This window comes from Stylophora pistillata, chromosome 8, assembly GCF_964205215.1.
Source record: "Stylophora pistillata chromosome 8, jaStyPist1.2, whole genome shotgun sequence".
NCBI classification, from domain to species: domain Eukaryota; kingdom Metazoa; phylum Cnidaria; class Anthozoa; order Scleractinia; family Pocilloporidae; genus Stylophora; species Stylophora pistillata.
In genome coordinates, this window is record NC_142526.1 from 30,404,188 (window position 1) to 30,429,392 (window position 25,205).

General features: G+C 39.7%; 1 protein-coding gene across 4 annotated transcripts; it reads right to left on the reverse strand.

Annotated features, from left to right (window-relative positions):
* Nucleotides 1–31: 31 nt before the first annotated feature.
* Nucleotides 32–25,184, reverse strand: LOC111322544 (tudor domain-containing protein 1). 4 transcript variants are annotated; one of them, XM_088730513.1, is made up of 35 exons: nt 25,052–25,184; nt 24,123–24,354; nt 23,590–23,699; nt 23,242–23,330; nt 21,575–21,633; nt 21,328–21,469; nt 21,118–21,198; nt 20,478–20,578; nt 19,664–19,727; nt 18,980–19,028; nt 17,810–17,862; nt 15,801–15,877; nt 15,592–15,663; nt 15,121–15,317; nt 14,505–14,666; nt 14,199–14,367; nt 13,326–13,410; nt 13,095–13,166; nt 11,928–12,081; nt 11,440–11,552; nt 10,741–10,849; nt 10,077–10,136; nt 9,653–9,768; nt 9,082–9,138; nt 8,673–8,730; nt 8,272–8,383; nt 7,340–7,692; nt 6,667–6,851; nt 6,423–6,542; nt 5,651–5,737; nt 5,360–5,565; nt 4,492–4,781; nt 3,504–3,642; nt 2,572–2,755; nt 32–872 (listed from the first exon to the last, which is right to left on the reverse strand). In XM_088730513.1, exons 1-35 carry the CDS (start codon nt 25,101–25,103, stop codon nt 285–287), a joined length of 4,797 nt encoding a protein of 1,598 aa, XP_088586639.1. In that variant the 5' UTR covers nt 25,104–25,184; the 3' UTR covers nt 32–284. The 4 variants fall into 4 exon arrangements, with proteins under 4 accessions (XP_088586639.1, XP_022781393.2, XP_022781394.2 ...); XM_022925658.2 differs by having other exon boundaries at nt 7,340–7,803; XM_022925659.2 differs by having other exon boundaries at nt 24,123–24,366; nt 25,052–25,173.
* Between the last annotated feature and the right edge of the window lie 21 nt (nt 25,185–25,205).

The window sequence follows — 25,205 nt, forward strand, 5'->3', positions numbered from 1 at the left end:
TTCACTGAAAAAGGGATGAGCCTCAAACAAGTTAATATGAGTAAATTTTAATTTTCATAACAGCTGACACAATTACTGTACAAAGCAACTGTACAAAACAAACGGAATATTTTCGTCCTCAGGGGAAAAAACAATTCCTGCCCAAAGGTAAGTTTTGCAATAAAACCTGCAATGCAAAACTGCAAAACGAAACTAAATCAATAATTTTTTTTTTGTCAAAAAAAGTCATTTCCAATAATTTTCATGTTTAAAATTCACAATAATTTCTTCCTCCTCTTATCTCCTTATACAGCGGACTCTAAGGAATCTTCGTTCACTTCAACTGAACTCGGCTTTTTATTTGCTGACGTCACTTCCGCCTTGGGTGCTGACGTCACAGGCGGTGATACTGTCTCTTTTTCATCGCGCGACTTGACTCCTTCTGTTGTTTGCGAAGAAGCTTCAACCCCATCGAGACTGGGTTCTGTTTGCTTAACTTCTGGATCACTGTTCCCAGAAACTGTATCCGTAACCTTTGCTGTGAATTCTGCTGGTTTTAACAGTTGTTTTGTGGGAGGAAAGTTACGTTCAGGAGTGGGAATTTTGTCCAACAAATCAATCGACGAAGAATCTGCTTTGGTCTCCGCGCTCATCTCTAATCTCTGCTCTGATGTAAATTTCAACTCGGATTCTTGAAACTCCAAAGTTTTCTCCTCCGATTCACAGCTTTCTTCGGTGAGAGGGTCTGATTCTGCGTAAACGGGTTCTTCATAGTTCACACTCTTCGCCAGACCTCTTTGAGCCAAGAGCAACCCTATGGAAAATTCCTCGATGCATCCGTCATCTCTCACTGTATGTTCGTATAACATCACACTAGCTGGTGGTCCACTAAACTAGAGGAATACAAAGAGAAATAGAATTGAATAGAAAAGAATAACTTACTTAATGTCGAAGACGTGGGAAGTGTTTGCACAATCTTCCGAGCCAGAGGCTCATGTTAAAAAAGCTCAAAAAACTAAAAATACAAAACAAAATGAAATGTTAATTATGCACACACAAATATAAAAAACCCTAACCATTAAGTACCTCGTAATTTTGGGAAAAATTTCTTGAAAGCATCGTCTCACTCACGTTCATCCTACCTTAGGGAAGGTACGTTTTTTATTGGGGGGGGGGTGGGCCGGGGTATTTTAGAATTTTTTGGCCAAAAAAGTCGTGGCCCTCACACTTTCCAGATTGGATTAATTCATGACCCTTCATAAATGCCTAAACAAAAAGGATCTGACCCTCCCCCCACCTCCTCCAAGACAAAAACAACCGGAAGTGAAAATAACTGACCGGAAGCGTTGCTCACATAACCGTGTCTGCGCACAAAACAGTTAATTGCGTGGCGTTGGTAGCGCATCGGGTGCAGGAACAAGTGAAAGTACAAGTCCAGAGAAGTGGAAAGATGAAGATCTGGGGTGGTTCCCGAACCCAAAGGGCGAATATACTGAGTTCTCAAATAGCATTTTGTGAGAAAGGTGAGCTTTAAATTGAGTATAGGCGAATGTCGTGTAAAGAGAGAAGTGGCAAACTATCTAAATTTTGCGAGAGGGATGAGACTACCAGCGCACCACTTCCAACTCGACGACCATATCCCGACTATGGCAAGCTACCAAACTTCCATTATCTCTCTTGGAGTACAAAAGTGAACTAGTCAGTGAGGCTATTAGAAGGTTTTCAGATAAATACATTGTCCCCGAAAAGCTTGTAGCGGAGTACGTTGAGCACCATGCCCAGATAAAAATGCGCAAGGAGAAGAAGAAAGAGGAGACTGAAACTGGAGTGAATGGAACGGCTGAACCGGGAGTACAATGACATTGACTGGGTTGGACTGTACAACTCCGATAAGCTGTCGTTGTTGAGGGTGGACGAAATATCCTTGTACTTTTCCCATCACAAGATCACCTTCAACGGGAAGAAAGCTGAAAAAGTCGCAATGATAAAAGCGCGCATTGGTAGCTTGCTGTGCAATTTAATGGAGCGTCAACAACCTCAGAAGCCCCCACTCAGAAATGCACAGCAACAAGTGACCTCGTCACTTTCCGAGGTGGAAACTGACTCGCAAAGTGATGTGGTAGATCGAGTTGTCGGTTCAAGCCCGAGTAGCTCAAGCAACGAATCGTCACCGGACACTAATTTTATACCAGAGCCCCGCGCGGAAACATTACTGACGTCGAAATATGGACGAAAGCGGGCACGGGTCGAGAGAGACAATTACGTTAGTTGGGACAAGATAGTGTTTTGACATAATATTTCGACATCTGTTTAAAATGATGTAGATTGATTTAGACTGGTAGCTTTGCTTGGATATATAAGTTTTAGGTTTCTGTACACTTCGCGTGTTTGGTAACAAATAATTAAAAGTCAACTAACCGACATGGAGTAGTTTTTTCCTTGCCAAAAAAACAAACTATGACCCTCTCCCGGCTGCGTATCAAACAGGTTTGACCCTCCACAATTTGTAAAATATTTACTAATGACCCTCCCCTCCGAAGCCCCAGCCCACCCCCCCCCCCCAATAAAAAACGTACCTTCCCTAATACTTACCAGTACTTTTGCGACAAGTTTCTTGCCGGCTACCAGCTGAATGAGCGTCTCCATAGAGTTCACAGGCCAGCCATTGTCATCCATCATTGGTCCATCTGTTGTGTCTGGTGGCCTAATGTCGGCAAGAAAACAACGTGTGGCTTGAACCGGCAAATCCAGAAGCTCCGATGGAAAGCCCCGCAACCTGTAAAGAAGGAAAGAGGAAAGGTCACTGACTCCGGTACACTATGTGCAATAACGGTTTTTCCACCTGTTTTAATTTGGGAGGGGGGCGGGAGATGGAAGATACGATGTCTCAACAGTAACCGCGTTGAACTCTGTATGGAAAGATCCTGCCTCTGCCCACCCAGGAGTGTGCTTGGGCACTTCAGAGAGAAAAGTACTACAGGAGGAGGGGTGGGAGGGGGGGATGCAATGGACTAGCATCACATGGCGCGCAGAATATAGCTCAATTGGTTAGAGCGCCGGGATTGTGTTGTGCGGGAGGTCGAGGGTTCGAGCCCCGGCCGGACTAATACTCATGGTCTTAAAATAACTGAGGAGAATTTGCTACCTTTCTATAAAATCAAGAAATGGATAGATATTCTAGTCATCTCGGATAAGGACGAATAAACCGTAGGCCCCGTCTCCAGCAGGGTTAGGGGTAGGAGACGTTAATTTCCCACGCACGAGATTAATGTGTGGTGGATGTCTTCCCCTGGGGTGGAATGGGTGGGAGAATGGCCCTGAAAAGCCCTATGGGGAGTGGTCAATTAAGCTATGTACATGTTCAAGTTCCTTCCCAAATATCATTTACCGTCGTTACCTACTCGTCACGTTACTAGGCCAACAGCCATGTCTTATATCGCAGGCTCGCTAACTCTTACAATGTTATTTGCATGCTGACTTCTGCTTCATTTACAATCTATGAGACCATGTGCTTGTGTCCTAACCTGTCCGCCTTAAGTACTTCAGTTGTGCCATAATCCACGTATAGTACCTTGACCTCCAGAGGCCTCTGATGTTCAATTGATTGAATTTGAGCTCTGTACCACATGTCATCTTCAGTGTAACGAGCACAACATAACATTCCTGCAATTAAAGATTTCCCAGTTAGTCTCCAACCCCCTTCGGTTCAACTCCCATTTCCCTTCTTTTTTCATTCTATAACAATTTTACTGATCATACGTAATCAATAGAAGCTGCAGTTACAATGGCAAGTTTCCTGGATAGTTTTTCTCAGTGGTGCAGACGAAAAACTAAGGCAAGATGATTAGTCCTCTATGCCAATGAACTATAATAAATGGCGTAAGTCTTGGTACGTTGTACTTCTTTTCAAATCCTTTCTGTTGTCGTGACTGCGAGTTGCATTACGCAAGTTTCTTTTTCCGGTGATGACAGCTAGACGTCAAATTCGCCCGTTTGAACCTTGAGTCCTTTGATATATGGGACGAGTAGTGGGAGTGTGGGGGAGAGAGTCGAAAAAAAAAAGAATTGTGACAGTTGGGCTTGATGCTGTGCTATTAAAACTGTTAAAATCAAGAAATTGTGAATTTCTTTGTCGGCGAAAACCGATTCCCGACACTGTAGCTCTCTTTTATCTTCCCCCCCCCCCTCCCCCTCTCTCCCATTTTAATGTTGCCTGGTGTCAGTTATTATTTTTGAAACATTTTTTTAGTTTCATTGTAGAGAAGTAGATAGTCGAGTCTCTTAAATGACTGAATGGAAATACCTTATATGAACAGAGTTATCGGAAATGCTCCCTAATTTCTTGCAACGTTATTTGGGAAAAAGGGAGGAATTTCAAATAACTCCTAAGGGATCAATTGCAAGACTTCTGCTTTGTTGGGTGTGTAGGGTTGTCGATCACCTACTAAGGGGAGGCAATACCAACTATTTATGCCTCTCTTTGTTAAACAAGGAGTTGAGATATGTTCTCACCTTTCTTTGCGGTCGCCAATGGAGTGTACTTCTTAAAATATTCCGGGCTGTTTATCCTAGCCATAATCTCCTCCAGTGTACGAAGCTCTTCGGTTGCATCGTCCAAGGTAGGGTCGGGATCGTCAGCGTAGCCCTTGTCCATCTCAGTGGGTGGAACCCGCTGAATAAACAGACAGTCAGGTCTCTCTATATGTGTGATAGTGACGTCAAACCGAATTTCGTCCCCAGGGAGTTCCGTTTGCGCCAGTACACATTCAGCTTCTCGAGAACTGATCTTTTGAGCATGCACTCTTTGGTAAAAACAAAAATTGTAAAGTCGTTTATAATGGACAAAGTTGGCTAGCTCAGTAAGTTTAAACAAACATGCCGGACCAAAATCTGTTACGAGAATAAATAGCTTAGAGGATTCAAACCTCAGCCAGTTCCAAATTTATGCTCAGATGCTTAAGGGAATTTTCAATCAAGTCTCGAAATTGATCAGGGATTATTCTGGTTTTGTTTCATCTTGCTCTGTGTTTTGTTAAAAAAAACTCGCACCGTCCTCCAAATCAGACGCAAAACTAAACAACTCGTGACTTGTCACCCGCGTTTCTACCGGTTTGCCTATCTGTAAATTTGAGCTCTTATTGGCTAGTGGCAAGTTAGCTTTCACTCTGATTGACAGTTGTGATTACAATGGTTTTTGGTATTTCAAAACTCAATTGAAAACTGCACAAGTACGTAGAGTACATTGGTAAGCTGGGCCTCAAGCCAAATTAAATACTAAATTGAATACTGCGTGCAAAGCATCGTGCGTACAGAGAAATTACAAATAATTATGTAAATCCCATTCTTCACGAGGTTTTCGCATGAAGCTTCAACAACTGACCTGGTTTCAGCTATTGATCGCTTTGATATAAAAGGCTTGGCTTTTCGAGGCCCTCGCTTTCTCGGGTGGAACTGGGACGATTGGTCTTCATCGCGTAACGTGGGAGATTTCTGAACCAGACCCTTGCTCAGCAGGGTTTGCCCCACATCAGAACCATCCGGAAGAAACAGCTCTACCACCAGAGGGTAGCCAGGCAGTTTATCGCCCTAGAAACGAGACTACAAATAAATAACTACAAAAATAACTTGCAACCAAAGTTGTTCGTGGTTCTTTACTCTCGCACTCTCTTACCCTGATTGTAGCCATACAGTCCTGACCCACGACAGCTTGAGACAGAGCACGGATGGCTTCTGGTGGCCAATGCCCATCACTGGTTTTCTGTAAAGCCAAACAGTCAAACAAACAAACAAACAAAAAAAACAGCTGTGATGTTGTAAACCCTTAGTATTGGGGCGAAGATTACTTCTCAAACAAAGCTCACTTCTACCGGCTGTGTATAGCCTGCAGTGAAGGCGTCTTTTAATGTTAGGGAGAGTTAACGCTACAAGCTCGCGCTCATTTATTCGACCAGCCATACTTGATTTAGGCTTACACTGTAGACGGCGGGGGAGGGAGCGGGAGAGGGAGCGGGGAAAGGCGAGAGGCAATTTTCACTGCCCTACCCCCTCTCCTATCTATCCTTCCTTCCTTTAGACTGTCGCTCACCCCCTTGGTACACGTTTCTTTCTCTTCCCAGCCTTCCGCTGCTTTAAAATAGCTATAATTTTCGCGAAGAAAATAATGAGCTTTTGCTTGCCAAAATTACGCCTGTCCTACAGGCTAGGCTGGGTGTAACACAATTCATTTTAAAGTAGTCCTTCCAAGTTTCTAATCGTTTCCATTTAAGCTTACCTGCACCTCACTCGTGTTTTTTTACAGTTACGTTTCAATTTGACGGCCACTTTCGTCGAAAATATCGTAGTTCTCTTTTTTTCAAGAAGTTGTGCATCAAAGCAGAGACATAACTTCGCATGGGTTTCATGCTTCTGATCAAAGTCGATATAACAACAAAAGAACTACTTACAGGTTCAATGCCTCGCAAAACCAGCTGAAGGCATTGGTGAGGAACCTCCATAAACGGCATTTCTTGTCTTATCGCAGACAGGGGCACAACTTCCGAATTTCCAAAGTCAACATAGCTAACCTGAGGAAATACAACCAAGTACGCTATCATTCTTGGGTACGCGATGAAGTACTTCTCTTATATAGTGCAAGACACGGCGACCTAATAACTTATAGTAACAAACAATCTGAAGGTCTTTGATTACTTCTACTTTATCCTCCACGACTTTTATCACTGAGGCACGATACCACATGCCATCCTCTGCGAACTGAGCAACGCACGGGAGGCCTGGGAACAATGACGTCACATCAGAAGGTGCTCCTGATTGGTTCTCACTTTTGCCGTATCTCTCTAGCAAGGTTGCCATGATGTTTATCAACGTACGGTCACCTGCAACCACGACAGTACATTTAAAACATGGCGCAGTAATGCAACTGAAGACTGAAAAGTTCAGCGGTGGTAACTTACAGGCAAGCTTAATTTGGAGCACTTTATCGATTGAGTGTCGTAAGACCAAAACTCAAGTAAGAAGAAAGGAGAATATTTCAAGACCTAATGAGAATTCAAATAAAAAACAACCAAACTGCCTAAAGCGCGGGAAACCAAGTCGTGATTAGTTTCAATTTTACCTCTGATTGGTCGGGAGAGTAGCGCAAGTTTTCTGCACCAATCACGAAGCAAAGTAAAGTTAAACCAGTGCTATTTCGGATAACATTCGACACTCAATTAAAGAATGTTCTACCCTACAAAAACAGTGGTTAACTCAGGAAGTAAATGGCAACTCCCTACCTATAACTTAAACTCGAGTTACAGGGAATAAAAGCTCATTCGTTTGTTGTATCTTATCGGAAATGGTGTCACAACAGGGACTTTCTTACCTTCCTTCACTTCTTGAGCATACACATATCCATGTGAATCCACAAACGTAACACCGGCTTGGAATTTATTCCTTTCCGGTATTGCTGCTGGCTTGTATTTCAACTCCTTGTAATCAATGGAGGCGCTGGATGTTTCACTAGCTTGAGACTCCGCTTTACTTTCAGACAGAGCCCTGTCTTCTTCCGTTAATGAACTAGCTTGGCTCTCCTTCTCCTGTTCAGTGTCAGGTTCGTTGGCAGTTTCCTGCATGCTTTCTGTAACCTCTACAGTCTGTTCAGGTTGACCTTCATTTCCCTTGTTCTCTCTCGCGTTCTGACTTTCAATTGCTAGTTCATCTGGGCTCTTAACAATGCTGTAAGAACGCTTGAATGAGCATGCAAAAATGCGACACGTGCTGTTTTTCTTGCGTATTTTTCCTGTTTCTACATATTCTGTCTTTTCTGCCTCTTTTTGCTTTAAATAACTGAAATACAAAAATCAACTATACACACAACAGCGAAATAAGTAAAAAATCTCGGCCCACTTCACACTGACAATTCCATGTAAAAGACATCAAGAACGATCACGTAAACATTAAATGAAATAAACCAATAAAACAACTAAAAGCAAAACAAATAAAACAACTAAAAGCAAAACAAACAAAACACAAAAAGTAAACAAATTAGACTTAGCAAAGACGTGATCAACACACAACACTGTGCCAACGATAACTCAAAGTAAACACAAGCAAACTGCCTAAAGCGCGGGAAAACGCGAGCAGCCAAGTCGCGACTTGTGTTAGTTTCGAATCTGATTGGTCGAGGAAGTGGCGTGAGTTTTCTGCACCAATCACAGAGCGAAGTAAAGCAAAACTAAAGCAATTTCTGATCACTTTCGACACTCATTTGAAAATTGATCTGATCAAAAACAGCGTGAGAAGTTATGATCTTACCCAAGTCCAGCCGTCTGGCAATAACCATGTTGCACAAGAAACTGATTGATACAAACATCCCGAGCGCCCGTGGTGTCAAACAGCAAAACCGACATCTTTTCATCAACAACCCCTGAAATTACAGAACAAGCCGAATAAACACGAGAAGCAAATAATGGTATAGCTCAACAAAAGATGGAGATAGGCAGCACAGTTACTTAATAAAGTACACTGTGTAGGGCTACGAGCTCTCCCTCATTTTCGGCGAGACAAGTTGCGAAAGTAAAACAGAAAAAAAAAAAAAAAAGAAACAGCCAAAACAAATTTAGGTTGGTACGCCACGCGGAACTCAGGGAATGAGGTGCACGAAAAGAAGGGACTGCTTACGGTCTAACTGTGTAGAGCCTTTTTTGTATCTTTACCTTTCACATCAATCACCAACGATCTATTCAGCAATAGGCTCGAAATATTTTCTTGATCCTGTTTCAAAAACAAAAGCAATACTCGTTGCAGAAGACTTTATGACACAAATCTTGGGCGTTACAAGGTTAGTACAATACATGCTGATGTAATAAGGCAAGAATCCTAACATTGCATACACTAAAGTCATGTGCGGCAGCTTACAAGCTGAATTGGCTCGCTCGAGTTATTCTTTGTTTCCATGGTGTGCGCGTTGGAAAATTCTAGGGCTAGGCTTCACACACTCATTTAAGATACTTTGACATGTTGCAGAAAAATGACTTACGTTCGCGCAACCCTGTACCATTGGTGAACGTATTATTCATATAAAAGAAAAAAAAAATTAAATACCAGGGCTCTTTCAATACAAACCTGCACCTGCCATTCCTCCCCAATTGGTTTGATATCCACGAGACAAACTGGTAATGCCTTCCAGGACGAAAAATCAAAGTATTTGTCACAACCTTTCGCCTTTCCTCTAATTTCCACTTGGTGTAAAATTGTTTCAGCTAAATAATAACACTTATTTTGCGGCATCTACATACATACATACATACATACATACCAACATAGGTTAGTTGACCACTCCCCGTGGGGCTTTTCAGGATACCTGAACTAAATAGCCCCTCAATTTTTCCTTTTCCATGCTTTTTTTCCTTCTCACAGTTTCCTATGAACGTTTCAATTTGCTCTCGCTTATTTTGCGAGAGATGGTGTTTCTCATGTTTTCCTCTGAAATTTTCCGCGGGAAATTGGCGCGCGGCCGGCCAGTATTGATCCCGTCGCGCACGCTCAACGTTTGACCGCTGCGTTGCCTGCAACGGAGCCCACGCTATAGAAATCGAGCTAAGCTCCAACGGTTCTTGCAAGTCAGTCTCGTATGCAGACTTCAACTTAGCCTTCACTAGTGAAAAATACACCTACATCCTTCTAAAACCCGCACCTGCTTTGGAAGTCTCAGAAACATGTCAGGAAGTTTCCTGATCTCGGAAAATGTCAATTTTTCAGAGTTTCCAAAGTCTACATACGTCACGTCTACGGTTTCATCGCTGTTTACAGCTATAAAAAATAAAAGTTAGAAGAAAATGGTTCAAAAAAGTTGTGACAGGCCTTACACTTAAACGACAGCTCAGGGTGGCCTTGATGTTTAAAATGAGGAACTGGTTCTCAATCAAGTTACACGTTCCACATCTATGTCAACAAGCAAACAATATTCAACAGCTGCTCATCATAAGTACAGTTCACACTTATCACGTGCACACTGGCCACTTATCACATGAACACTTCAAAGTACCGTGTCACACTTAACACAACATGTACTGTGAACACTTCTCGTGTATACACTTGACAGTTTCTAGCACCCTTACCCGTAACAAGAGCTCTGTACCAAATTTTGTCTTCTGTGAATCTCGCCGCACAAACAAGACCTGCGTGAGAATAAAGTAAGATTATAACAAGTCAAGACATGTAATTTCAAGCATCTTTATCCAAGTACAAGCTTCCATCCCTTTCCACCTGCAGTGGTGTACATAATCTTGGTCTATATTAGAGCGCTTTTCGATAAAGTGACGTTAGGAGAGAAGAAAATATCTTTAAGAGCAAAGGAAATTCAAAGTAAAACCCATCATACTGCTTAGAGCGCTGAAAAACGTGGGCAACCAAGTCGCGATTTTCTTCAGTTTTGCATCTGATTGGTTGAGAATATGGCATGAGTTTTCTGGACCAATCAAAGGGCAAAGTTTAGTAAAACCAAAGCAACCTCGGATTACTTCCGACACTAAATTGAAAATTGTTTAAACAAGACAAAAGTTTTCTATGTATTCACAGTAAAATGATGTTTTCGCTTTCTATACCTGGAGCACTGGAGGTGAGGCAGAGTCCTCACTGAGAAATGGTAGCAGGAAGGTGGTGTAAAGTAAATGGAGCAGTCTTTGATGACCAATGAACTCCATGAAGAAGAAAGGGTGGATATTTCTTCCCAAAATTGACCACCGCCTGCCTGAATGTAAAGGATATTGTAAACAAACTTACCCTTGTAAGGCCACGGGACACTCCACTCGGTCCCACGCCTCCTTCCGCCAAACATCTTGCTCATCTCCTCCATAATATGTTGTAGCTCTGTTGTCTCTTCACTGCACAGCTGCAAACATGGAAGCCAAAAAAATAAATACCCTAATGACACAAATTTATGATGTAATCCTGAGATAAAATTCAAAATGATTTATATGTAGATAAGCCCATCAAATACTACACACAAATAACATTGATAGTCACCATGTAAGATTTTAAGCAAACTGCAAAATTGTTAAAAAGCTTGAACCAAGCTACTACCGTTTTAGTCACCATGATGTTGCCCATCACGTTTGCAGCAGATTTCGCCAAAATCGAGACCCGTGTTCAAAGGCCACGTAGCTAGTTGTAGCGCTTTATCATTCAGTGTATCAGCGGTCTATCATTATGGCGAGATAGAAATTCGCCGTAAACATAATGCAACGTTGCACAAAATGTCCTTTTCCTTTTTAATCTCCTTCCCTCCCCTTCCCCCCCTTTTTTTTTCAACGCCAATGGTCTTAACTCTGGCGGTCATTTATTACTATCGAGTCAACAAATAGTTACCCTGGAAAAGTTAAACTTGGAGCGCTGTTAACAACCACTATTCAGAAGCGTTCCATCATACGTTGAGCCTTTGCCACTAAATTGGAAGCTACTGCATCGAGACAATATACCAACCTTTTGCATATAAATTTCATCAGGGGCGGCAATATGTGTAACAAGCACATCCACAAACGCTCCTTCCTCGATATGACAAGCTTCTTTGTAGGTCTTCTTCGGAAAGAAAATGCCTGAAACAAATCAACAAAACAACTGCAACTGCATGATAGCCATAGCTCAAAACTACCCCTACATCAGTCTTATAAGTCACTTATTCATTTATTGATTTATTCAAAAGAGAAATTTTCAATTGAGCGTCGAAAGTAATCTAGGATTGCTTTGTTTTTGCCATACTTCGCTCTGTAATTGGTCCAAGAAGCTCGCGCCCCTCACCACTTGGTCGCCCGCGTTTTCCCGCGCTTTAGGCAGCTTGGTTGTTTTAACTTTGAGTTCTCATTGGCTCTTTAAGCTTTCTTCCTTTCTTTTGATTGGCCGTTATGATTACGTTTGGTTTTGGTTTTATGACACTCAATCGAAGAGTGCTCTATACCAGCTGATTTACAAACCTGTAGGTTTTGAGGCAGGAGAAGAGAAACGAGCCACTTCCAAGAAAACAAGGGCATCACGAACAGACACAGGTCTGTCATCGTCTTGAGTTGGTTCATCATCTTCAGGACGTCGCAAGTCAACCACCAGCTTATTTCCCTTCCTTCCAACCACCTAATAAAGCATGCAGTTGATACTGTGCTCTTAACATTTCCTAAGGTGCTAACAGGGAGAGTTTGTCTAGCAATCAAGGGGTTCTTTAGTTGGTGATCATTTCCTTTATTCTCCTGACCTTAATGTGTGATTCAGGGGTGATATTGTAAGGAGAAATTAGAAGCTCGTCTGTCTTAGGGGTCAAAGGGTTAAATATGAACAAATCTAAACATGGATTTGTTTACAAAACCCTCCTTGGCCAGCCGCTAGTACCTCCCTCCCCTTGCAGAGCAAGCAGTGTTTTACTCCTGTTAAAATCTTACAAGCAGTAACCACAACAAATTAATAAAAGTTATTGATCAGAGTGGAATGGAATTTGGTGAGAAGTCATACGAGTGATTCCAAAATTAAACGAGCATGCAGTGCGAGTTTGATTTGAAACCACAGGTAAGTTTTCAGACCAAAATTTCATGACATGAGGTTCAATTACCACTGTACTGTATATATATTGAAATCACAAAATTTGGTCGCTCAGATACAGGATTTTTTAGTGTGTAAAATTAGTTTATCAATTCTGCACTGGGCTGGTTTGTAAAAACATGAAAAAGTTGTCTTTACTTTCCTCTGATATTATTGATTTCTTTAAACAAGCCTTGAAATCTGATTGGTTGTTATGTTATGGTGGCGATTCATGAATACATCGTGTTAATGAGAGCCAATCAGATTCCAAAGACTACCACTCATGTTAAAATGGATGTAATAAAGAGGATAACCTAAACCCTGTGTACAGATATGCAAATGTAATGGGTTTGGCAGCCAACAAGGAATTGGTCTATGAACTATGTCAGTTGTTCATTTAGTCTCGGAAGATTTTCTTATTGAATATTAAGGATCTTTGCACCAATTGTTTACCACAGAGGTCACTTGATTGAGCATAAATCCTTAAAAGATCAAACCATTCCCTTGAAATGATTACACTACAAGTCACTAAAGCTAAGTTGTACAAAATAATTAATTTAGCTGATTGAACTTACTGTCATCAACAAAGGTTTATCCCCAGTAAGACTTCCAAATGCCTTTACTGCTTTGGGTGGCCACTTTTCCTCCTTAACAAAATATAAAACACATTGGATCCAGTAAGGCACGCTTCCTCATAGTCAATTAAGATCCATAAAAAAATCCTCCCCAACGGCTGCTTGACAATTTCTTGTATGATTTTGGGATTAAAAGGTTAAATACCCTGCAGAATAAAAATCAAAACAAACCTGGAATGGAGGCACAATTTCTGCCAAACAGCAACATTCTCCAAGTTCAGGAACATTTAGAAATTCTGCTTTCATCTTTCTCAACCTGGAATAGATCAATGCATCGCTACTACGAACTGTTGTATGAACCAACTACCAAGCTCTTCTCAGGGCTACAGACTAGTACAAATTCAGTTTGGATTTCCATTTCCAGTTTGGCAAGTAAACAAACTGAAATAGTTGTAACATCTAAGTTGTTGCCAACCACTTGACTAGTAAGTTGAAAAGTTAGTGTCGAGCCCTGCCTCTTCTATTCATAGGTTTGTTTACCAGTGAAAAGAGAACTTAACCCTTTACATCTTAACATCAGTAAGCATATTCTCCATACTGTTCTCTTTACATCTCCTAAGGTGCTAACAAGGAGAGTTTGTCTAACAATCAAGAGCTTGTTTAGTTGCCTATCATTCCTTCTCTTCTCATAACCCTAATATTTGGCAAGTCACCAAATAGGGTACCAGTAGTCTACAGTGCAGGGATTTTAGCAGGGTGAGTTAACATTACAAACTTGCCATTGTTTATTTGACTGGCCATGTTTGATTTAGAGTTAGAGTGGATGGTGGGGGAGAGGGGAGACAGGACAGGGGAGAGGAGTGAGGGAAGAGGGGAGAGGGGAGAGGAAAGATGGAAGAGGAAAGAGGGAAGAGGGAAGAGGGGAGAGGGGAGAGGAGGAGAGGGTAGAGGGTAGAGGGTAGAGGGTAGAGGGGAGAGGGGGAGGGGAGAGGGGGGAGGGGAGAGGGGAGAGGGGAGAGGGGAGAGGGGAGAGGGGAGAAGATGTTGTTTCAAAAACAAAGCTTCCATTGCATTTGCCTAGTGTGATTTTTGGAATAAACTTACCTGCTTAGAGGCAGCCACTCGCTGTTTCCATAATCTATGTATTGCACCTCAACACAAAGATTATTCTCAAGTGTAGGTACAGTGTTGGGATGTGCTGGAGAATATGCAGTCTTGATGCGAGCTCTGTACCACTGATTATCAGTTGTAAACTGAGCACAACACAGGTCACCTGACAACAGAAAGAACAACAACAACAACAAAAAATGTAGATAACATAATTTTGAAATATCTATTTTCCACAAATTTTCTGTAGCAGCTTTCTGTGATGACTTTCACAATTCAGAGAACAACAAAATACCAACATACCAAACTTGACATCATAGAGAAGATCATGAACATTCTCTGTGCTGTCGCAGTACATGTTAATGACATTCATCATGATCTGGAGTTGTTCAAGGTCAGCTACTCTTTGAATCATGAACTGACAAGGATCTCTGATATGGGTCACAAGAACTAGTTCATGACGATCTACACAACAACAGCATTTGCCAGTTAGTATATTACATGACTGGATAAAAATGAAGAACTGTAACTAAACAGATCATTCACTCCTAAATTGTACAAAACAGTCTAAAGAAAGTTTAAAGAGATTGGAGAGATTCTAAAGAAAGAACCTACTAATTTAAAAAAAAAAAAATTTGGCCTTTTGGTTGCAATTTTTTTAGCCCTTTGACCTTTCGAGGGACTAGTGTCTGATTTTTCCCTACTGACAAATTGTTCCCCAAATTAACCATCAAGGTCAAAAGAATAAAGTGAATGATTACCAATTAAAGAAGCTCTTGATTGTTCAACAAATTCTCCTTGTTAGCTCCTTAGAAAACGTATAGAGAACAGTATGGAGAATATACATAAGTTTTGATGCTTGGGTGCAAAGGGTTAAATTACCCATAGAGTAAGTGAGAGATCTAGCAGTTGCACTTACACGCAAGACTTGTTTTAAGTATCCTGGAGGCAGTGATTGATTGTGGTGTCCTCTCATGCTGCACTCTTGGAACAGATGGCTCAGTATCCGGAGGGTCTTCTTGTTCTTCTTGGGCATTCACAAGCTCCTGTTCTGAGTTATCACTTTCTAGTTCCAACTCTTCCTCATTCATTTCACTCAGTTTTTTCATCTCAAATCTGATAATCAATATTCAACAGGGCAGATACAAATAAGAAATGATTTGTACATGGAGAGATTTCCTGAAACAACTTAATGATGTGTCATGTTAATGTTGTTCAATTTTAACTACAAGTACATCATTTTTGAGAGTGAATAAAGTGGAGTTTCTTAATTTTTATGTCTAAAAGTTTCCTGCTGACCTCTGTGGGTACCATTTAAAACAAATGCAAAAAATAAAGATCTTGTTTCTTGAAATAACCATAACGCAAGTGGGCTCAATAATATTCTTACCTTGCACAGCCATCTGTGAAAACAGAACCATACTCAGAGATTCTCTCCTTCATCTCTCCTCCAGTTTCAAACCTAGATACAAATGAACCACAGAATGAGCACCTCACTGAGCCTTTCCACTGTGTGATCAAACAGATACGATGACTGTACAAATATTGATATTAACCATGGTAAACTGATATGTAAGTTAACACTCTAATGTAGCTTACCTTATTTGATATTCATGTGATATCACTTTTACAGCACAGCACAGCATCTCTTTTACACTTTCCAACTCACTTCTTAACTAAATGTATTAACAAGTGAATTACATTTTTTTCTTAGAGAGGTAAACTGATAAATCATGGCCTGTGATGCTTAGAAACAGTTACCTTTAACCCTTTACAGCCTAACAGCAGTATGCATATTCTCCATACTGTCCTCTATACAAAGTGCTGATAAGGAGATTTTGTTTTTAACAATCAAGAGCTGCTTTAGTTAGTGATCATTTTCTTTTAATCTTTTGATTTTCAAGTTTGATTCAGGGGTGATATTGTAGGGAAAAATGCAATACTGGTCACAGTTAGGGGTTAAGGGGTCAACGGTAACAAGTACACAAAAATGATAGATTACATAAATGGTAAAAGGTAAAGCCTGCTTACAAGCCAAGTGGCTCATTGGGCCAGCACTTAACTCCCGTTTCCATACCATGAAGTGACTAGGATTATTTTTACTTCCCCCTGGATGGGATGCTAGTCCATTGCAGGGTTACCCCCAGCATTAAATTCACTGGTACCCATTTAATTCTCCTGGGTGAAGAGAGGCACTGTGAGAGTAAAGTGTCTTACCCAAAAACACAACACAATGTCCACAGCCAGGGCTCGAACCCAGACCACTCGATCCAGAGTCAAGTGCACTAACCAAGAGGCCACTCTGCCTCCACAGATTACAGAAATAATAAATTAATAATATTCAAATTTGTGACCTCTCACGGGAAAACGTTCCGAACGGTTAGCCGTTCATCGGCTGTTCGAATGGATTGGCATGCCGTTTGAATGCCTCAAGCTATCCGTTCTTGAATATTCATCATCCATTTGAACCGTTTGAGCTATGCGTTTAAGAAACTTCATCATCCGTTCAAACGCCTCTAGCTATCCGTTCTTGAATATTCATAATCCATTCAAACGCCTCCAGCTTTCCGTTCTTGAATATTCATCATCCGTTTGAACGGTTCGAACTATCCGTTCAAGAAAATTCATCAACCGTTCACTTGGCACTTTGGCAATGATGGTCGAAACATTTTTCAGTGTGATCGCAATCCATATCTTCTCTCATTGAATTCTCCATTTTGTGATTGTATGAAATGGCGGTAATTGACGCAAGTTGTTAGCAGTTACCAAGGCAACAAATTTTTGATGGAATGAAAGAGAAGCTGGGATTATAGAAATTTAAACCCGGATTGAAGTTGAGAACTATCAAATTGTATGCATTTTGCGCGCAAGTTCCTTGGTTGTACCTTATCTTAATCGGTCGAATTCAATAATAAAAATATCAATTATAATCCATTTGAATGCGCCGAAAGTGAAGTCGAGTTATTCAAATGATTGAGTTTCGACTCGTTTAAGTGATCTGTTCACAGATTGTGTCAAATACCTCGCGTAACTTAACACCGCATCACCCAATGCGTGACGCTTTCATGAAATAATCCTTTGCTTTGGCTCAAGACGAGAGCTTGGGACGCCTGTGTCGGCATTCGTTTTGACGAAAACATCTGTTCAAATAATTTCTACAGGCAATCACTTGTTGGACCGCTTAGCCGTTCCTCCATTCAATCTCATCTGTGAGGCTCATCTCAGTGTTCGAAAAATTAGCCGTTCATCAGTTTGAAAATTTTAATTAGCCGTTCATCCGTTGGACCTTATCTGATTGAAAATTTTAATTAGTTGTTTATCTGTTTGACCTCATCCATTTGAAAAATTTAATTAGCCATTCATCCGTTCGACCTCGTCCGTTTGAAAATTTTCTCTAGCCGTTCGTCCATTTGACCTCATCCGTTCAAAAATTTTAATTAGCCGTTCATCCACTCACAGTATCCGTTTTGAACGGCTTTCCTAGCTGTTCGTCACCCGTTCGCTTGCCATTCCGTTCACTGTTTGAACGGCTACCATTAGGAACGTTTTCGTGTGAGAGGTCACATTTTATCAGAATTGAGTTATGTGCCAGAGTACATGATCCTAACCTTTTTAGCATAGTCAATCAAAGTCTGTGGCTGTCCAATCATACGGTCTACATCTGGAAAACATAATTATTATTGGTGATATTTAACAAGAACTGGAAAATTTTTTTACTGTCAGCAGCAACTACACTGTGACTGGTGCGAGTCAAAAAATGTTTTGTTACTTCAGTCTTTGGAGCAGCTGAATAACACAAGCTACGTAACCAATTAACAGCAGTTTAACATGGTCTGTACTTCTATCAATAGTGACATTCATCATCCCAGGAGCCAAAATAATGTGGATTCCTGAGGCGCAGCCAAGTGCATCTGCAACAATTTTGACCGCCGTGATGACAAATATTGTTGTTGATAAGAGTACAGACCACACTAAACCACCGATTTACTGCTGATTTGTTTTTTACCACAACACTGATGTCAAATAAAATGATTCTTTCAGTGCATAACACATTGCTTGACATGTTGATATGAGCAGCCTTGTCTGTACTCTTATTGACAACAGCAAATTGGTCAATCAGACTACAACATTGGTGGCAATTGTGGTAAAAATAATTATTACACGACTCGGGCAGTCAGAAGGCCAATAACTAAAATCAACCAATCAAAATGCTCTATTGCTGGTCAATATTCTCTAAGTATTGGACCGGGCACTGTCCTGAATGGTCCCAAATGACACCGCTCTTGTGTCCCTTTGAACTTCAGTCGTATAATAAATCTCTTATTAAGCTTGCTTCCATACTGGAAGAATATCGGCCCTCTGTCTTTTTTGTACGGGCCTCGCTGCGCTCAGTCCGTACTGGCAAGACCTCGGGCCGATATTCTCCCAGCACGGCCCTTGCGCTTGGTTAATAAGATATATATATTGTCATGGTTAACCTCTTAACTCCCGGGAGCAACCAAGACAGAATTTCTCCTTACAGTTTCACTAAAATATCAAGCAGTCCAATGATAAGAATACAGAAAAACGTTCATTAATCAACTAAACATTTGATCCAACACCGAGTTCCCAAAACAAACCTTGTAAGAAATGTATGGCAGACAGGAGGGAGAATTTCCACTGAGATATTGAGAGTGAAATCGTTAAAACACTCACTCAAATCTTCATAAAATTGCTTTGATTGAGTTTTGTAAAATCAAAACCAATTGAAGATATAAAAAAAGCAGCCCATCTCTTACCATAAACATAATCTCTTGCTTTCCGCAAATTGTCCGCAACCTCTTCTCGCTGTTCAAGAATAACGGTCAAAAAAATAGTTATCATAAACTTTGATGGATTTTAAAGGAGCATCTCACCCATAAGATAAATAATGCAAGATAATTTTTTTGTTGACTTGTAACATGGTCTTACACAACTCATCAATTTATACAATAACTAATAAAATTTGAACTGTGTATGAAAAATGTAATCGTGGTGGGTGGGTTAGAACCTATGCTGCAATCCATAACAACAGTAACATTATAAAACAATATCAACAAAAGGATTAATGAATGGGTGTTCTCACAATATGGTGAGAATTTTTCTACCATATAATATGGGTCAATTTTTGAGGTCACCAGAACCTGGTCATTTTAGAAGGTCAGTCAGATAATGTAGATTTTGCTCAGAATTAAGAAAATTTTGGAATAAAGATAAGTCTTGAGGACACAATAATTACAGTGATAATGATTACACATGTAGTAATCAGCATGGTGAAGGTAACCATAATAATAATAATAATAATAATAATAATAATAATAATAATAATAATAATATAATTATAATTAAAATAACAATAAATATTTCAAGAGAGAGCCCACAGCCAAGGCAGCTTTAAATATCACAAAAATACTGGTGACTACAACAGTAAACAACCATCATACCATCTTCTCTAGAATCTTTTCCCCATTGTGATTTAATTCAACTTCTTTGATCAGTGATTGCTCTCTGCAACCAAACACATGCCCGGTCTTAAGAGCTAAGCCAATTCTTAAAATTTGGCCCTATTTTAACAAGTTTGTTCTTTTTTATAATCTGTGTCAGTCTTGTCCTTCATAACTGAGTATTGCTTCTTGTCAACCTAGTATTAATAATAACTTAACTGTTATCTCATGATGCTTTTCTATTTTGCAATTAACTTTTTACACCCTAACATCAGTGTGCATCTTCTCCATACTGTTCTCTATAGACATGCTATGGTACTTACAACGAGAATTCACCAATCAATCAAGAGCTTCCCGAGTTTGCAATCATTTCCTTTACTCTCACAATGTTTAAGTTAATGTTTGATTCAGGGGTGATACTGTTGAGGGAAACTGGATGCTTATCGCTCTTGGGAAATAAATGGTTAAACAGTTATACCTACATTTCACTGGCAATTCTATGTAATGAGAAAGTGTAGTGCGATCATATGGGTGAGTGTAGTCCTGAGAAGGACTGTTGTCAGCGGTGGTGACTGATGTTTATACAACCTGTGCAGAAGTCATCATCAGAGTCAAGTGAATAGTTGTCAGTAGAATGTTCTTAGTCCAGTCATAGTTAGTAGAGGTCCAGTTCGTGTAAAATGATTGGTCACTTTTGCTGTGATGTTATTGGCTTTAAGACTCAATTGTAATGACTAAGCTATTTACAAAATGGGTGCATTTGGCTACACAACTGACTGCACTCTGTAATCTGTGGTGATGATACTAAGTGTACCTTGTCTGTAAAGCAGAATATAACATCTGAAAGTGTTCCCTGATGTCATTAATAATTTTATTCTTTTCAGCCTTAACTGCTGGAAGTGCTTTACAAATTATCTGTAAGCGAAGTAACAACAACATAAATCAGGATTTACATCTAATCTTCATAAAATATCCTAGACTTTCAGGGTTCACACTGTTCAAAGACAAAAAATGCTTCCAAGACCTTTTCCAGGATACTTTTGATGTTTTTCATGCCCATAAGATCAAGAATTTGGTTGCAAATAACCTCAACCAATCAATCAGTTACATATTTTGCATTATTCTTTTCTCAGACAAAAAATTGTGAGTCATTTTCCATGACTTTTCTTATTCCGAGGAATTCCAGGTCTGGAAAATGACATCACAAAATTAGAAGACAGTGCGGACATAGACAGTGATCAGATACAATGAATGTATGAAGTTCATATATAGACAGTGATGTCATGAAATATGAAATTCCAGGCCTGAAAAGTGAAACTGTAAAATTTATGACTTTTTGGGCTTGGAAAATGGCAGGATAATCAAAAGATTCCACAACATTCCAGGACTGGAAAACTATATCCTCAAAATCTGTGTTTTTGCAGGTTTTTTGCAACAGTCCAGGCATAACAAACCTGAACTGACTTGTCCAGATGCTTGATTATTGGAGCCACTTCCTCAACTGAAGTCTTGAATTGATCTTGGATTTCTTTAGCCTTTAATCAAACCAAAAAGGTTTCATTTCAGGGATTCAAAACTGTGTTAGCTATACCAAAGGTCTTTTTTTGACGTTCAACTCGAGAAATTACATAATTTTGGCTAGAAATGGAAAAAAAATTACTCACGATTTCATCTAGGGGTACAACAGCATGTGTTTGTCTCTGTCCTGTAACAACACAGTGTGAACACACAGGCTGACCATCATCCTTATCATAAAACTCCAGAGGTCTGTTATTGTGATCAGGACACCCAACAGCTGTCTCAGTTCTAAGATGTGTCGCAAAAAAAAAAGAATCTCAATAATTATGTACAAATCAAGGCCCTAGCCATTCACAAACTCTGTATAAAGTAAAATAATGAGAAATTGCTTACTTTTTCTTTGTAACAGGCAAAGGAACATGTTTCCGCAAAGCAACAGAATATGAATGCACCTAGAAAAAAAAAATCACACCTGATACCTAACCACTCCAACCTTTGTGGGATATATATATATATATATATTAAGGTGTACTGAGTTTTCCCACAAGGCTAATGAATGGTTGAACTGAGTGTTTGTGCATTTTCAACCCTTTTATACCCTAACATCAGTAACTATACTCTCCATAATACTATAATTTGGTTATATCAACTAAGTTGAAATCGTAAATTGGCCACTGTAAAGAGTTAAAAAGCTGCCGTTTCAAAGATGAGCAAGATGAACTTCATATATTTATTCTATCTCATGAGCAATTAAATTAGTATTAATAAATTAATAATTAAAATGAGTAAATTTGTGTTTTTCTCATCACCATGTTCTCACCAATAGTGTAGCTCCACTTTCTGCATATAAACCCACACACAACCCGAAATTCCTCCATTTGCTCTGATGGAGGGGTGATACTTGAAATGTCAGCTTTTTAACTCTTTAAGGTGGCCAATTTACAATTTCAACTTAGCTGACATAACCAAATGACCTTGTTACCCCCACTGATGCAGCACCACAGTTTCTTTAGAAACTTACCCCTTATATTCTCCATACTCTTCTCTATATATTGCCTTTGGTACTAACAAGGAGAATTTGTATAACAATCAAAGCTTCCCAAGTTGGTGATCATTTCCCTTTATTCTCATGATCTTAATGAATGATTCAGCAATATCAATGTAAAGGAAAAATCAGATGCTGGTCACTCTTAGGGTTTAAAGATTAATGAGCTGTTCAAGCAAGATTATAAACATAACTAAAGCAAAGCGCGCACTCTGATTGGTTAATTCAGCATCTACTATTTGTCCATGGGTGCATGCTGCTGACATGGGCAAATGCTAAGACTATTTTTCCGCACGCGCTTGTTTTTTCTGATCACATAAGATTTGTTAAATAAAAGGGAACTCTTGTTCCAATGTATCAATGTTATGTTATAAAACAAATGGTGAATGCCATAGCGTGTACTATTGAGTTATGGATGCACTTGGGAGGTTTGCTAAGCACTCAAGAAGCTAGAGTCGCACTCGGCTATCGCCTTGTGCGACTCTTACGCTTCTTTCGTGCTTAGCAACCTCCCGCATGCATCCATAACTCAATAGTACACACTATGGCGTTCAACATTTGTTAAGTAGGAGTTCTAGAACTGTGGATTACACCTGGGTGTGTGTGACATTTTAAAGGATCTGAACCAATCATGTATTGTAACATCATGCTTGCTATTATGTGACCATTCAAACTTGTGGATCAGACCCTGCTATAGACCACTTTCATAAATGGCTGCCGTATAAATATTCTTTTGTTTAAATTTAAATTAGCCCTACTGGCCTCGCTTGAGATAATGTATTCTTTTGAATTTCGTACTGGAGAAGGAGGCCAGTAGGGCTAATTTAAATTTAAACAAAAGAATATTTAAACAGCAGCCATTTATGAAAGTGGTCTTTTATGCCACTGAAGAAAAGGCTGTTTAATTAAGCAGCAGATTTTAACATTTCTTTTGCTTTCTCATTTAATGAATGCCTCAAACTTTCTAGGAAGTGGAGAATGAATGTCAAGATAAAGACAAAAACAACAGACATACTCTCTCAAAACAAGCACTGCAGTACACTGTTTCACACTTGCTGCAACTGCTTGTGGCTGTTGCTCTGGAGCACTCTTCACACTTTACATCTTAAAAAGAAAGACAACAGAAAATGATACAAACCAAGGGCAATTCTCCATCATATATAAGTAGACTAAAGTGCAAAACAGGATTGGAAAAAAGTTTAATGACAGCCTTTATTCAGTCAATAAATTTTTTACCTCCTACACAGTCATGAAATGCTTACAGTGTAATTCCCTTGTTCAACACATCTGTTTGTAAAATGTATCTATATTTTGTGAGACCTTCCTGGTACTTCAGACTTATTTATTTGCAACCACCACTCACCAGTGTCAAGTTTCATTAGTTCAGCCTTCTTTTCTCGTGCAAACTGATTTATTGCTCTCTGCAAACCAGCTTTTGTCCCAAGCTTTGAGCAACCAGGCTTTTGAACATCACTACAACAACAACAGCAGAAAAAGGGGAAAAAAACCAACAAATAAACAAACTACAGCCCAGAAATTGAATGTTAGTTTCACAATTACATCTAACTATGCATTGAAACATTTCAACCAAAACCCATCCAAACTGGTCAAGTTTTCACATCTTGCCTGTGTGTTTCTGAATGTGAAACACATGTTTTGAAAAATGTAATTTAAGAATTAAAAAATCCTTCACCCAAAATTGCAGCTCAAATTGTGCTCTGAATAAATTTGTAAAAGAAGAGAGCATGAAATTCTGGCGATCAGTAAATCCGAGATGAATATCCAGGCAATCTTTGTAGTAATGAGCACAACTTGAGCAAAAGTGAAAATAAGGTCTGAAAGGCCAAGACATGCATGGACTATGGATGAGAAGAAAGTGGCATTCCTTATACTTACGTGCGATAAGAAGCTCTTTTAGAGTTGGTCATCACTCCTAACAGGTAGATATTAGGTGGAATGGCCCTAACTCCCCTCTCTCCTTCAATTGTTAGTGGTGTGGGGTGTTGACATTCTGAACATAACACCCCGGTCTTTTGTAGTCTGGCCCATTTAGTGATGCAGCCTTCACAAAAAGTGTGGCCACAGTCCAAAAGTAAGGGGATGCGATTTCCAATTGGTTTGGACACATCTGAAGAATAAACTTATGCAATTATCTTTATGTTCATCATTCAAGAAAACTTGTGATCATGTATGATCAATTTGATCATTTGTCTAAAAAAAATGTATTGTTTGAAAAAAAGTAAAAAGAACTTTCATTTTCGTCACAGATTATGCGACAAAATGTCTTAATGTATCCTCTTAAAGCTTTTAAAAGAATGTACTGACATCGATATCATTAACTGCGTGCTCTGTTGATCAGCTGGTATCCAGACGGTGAGAGCACTAACACTGGTCCCAACTCCACCCCTCCCCTTCTCAATTCCAACTTGCACGAAGAGCAACAAATTTTACTCGATAAAAGCGTGTAAGTGTCTAAGTCTACAATTTCTTAAAAAGAAACAGAGAAATGACTCTAATGAAAATGAGTTTGATAAGCTGCAAGGGTAAGCCGAGTGCCAGACTGCAATCTAATACTACTGCAGCAACAACAGAAAAAGTATTTTTCAAAATAACATCAAATATATCCGGCTGACAAATGGATATTCAAATAATTTTAACTCATGACTCATTAACTGACTAGATATCAGGATGTTTCTTGAGGTCGATCACAGCTGATGCACGTTTGGAAACTAACCGCAAAGCTCATTATTGACTGCGCGTGAAAGAAGAGTAACTGTTTGTAAATCATTATTTAAAGACACGTACAGAGAATGTGTAATGGCTACCTTTAAAGCCGTAGCTTTTGCAGCAATTCTGGCAAGTCGGTGTACGCTGCATAACAGAGGCGAAAAAGGTAGTTAAGAAATTGTCTCCTTTTATCTTCCTTTGCGCTTGCGAGGCATCAACCCTATCAAAACACATGTTTTGGTCGTTACTTCC

Coding starts and splice junctions, on each gene's coding strand:
- LOC111322544 (XM_022925656.2), bottom strand. CDS start 25,103: ATGCAGCGTACACCGACTTGCCAGAATTGCTGCAAAAGCTACGGCTTT. Junction 15,664..15,800: donor TCACATGAATATCAAATAAG/GTAAGCTACATT, acceptor ATTTGTATCTAG/GTTTGAAACTGGAGGAGAGA. Junction 6,852..7,339: donor TGCTCAAGAAGTGAAGGAAG/GTAAGAAAGTCC, acceptor TCGTGGTTGCAG/GTGACCGTACGTTGATAAAC.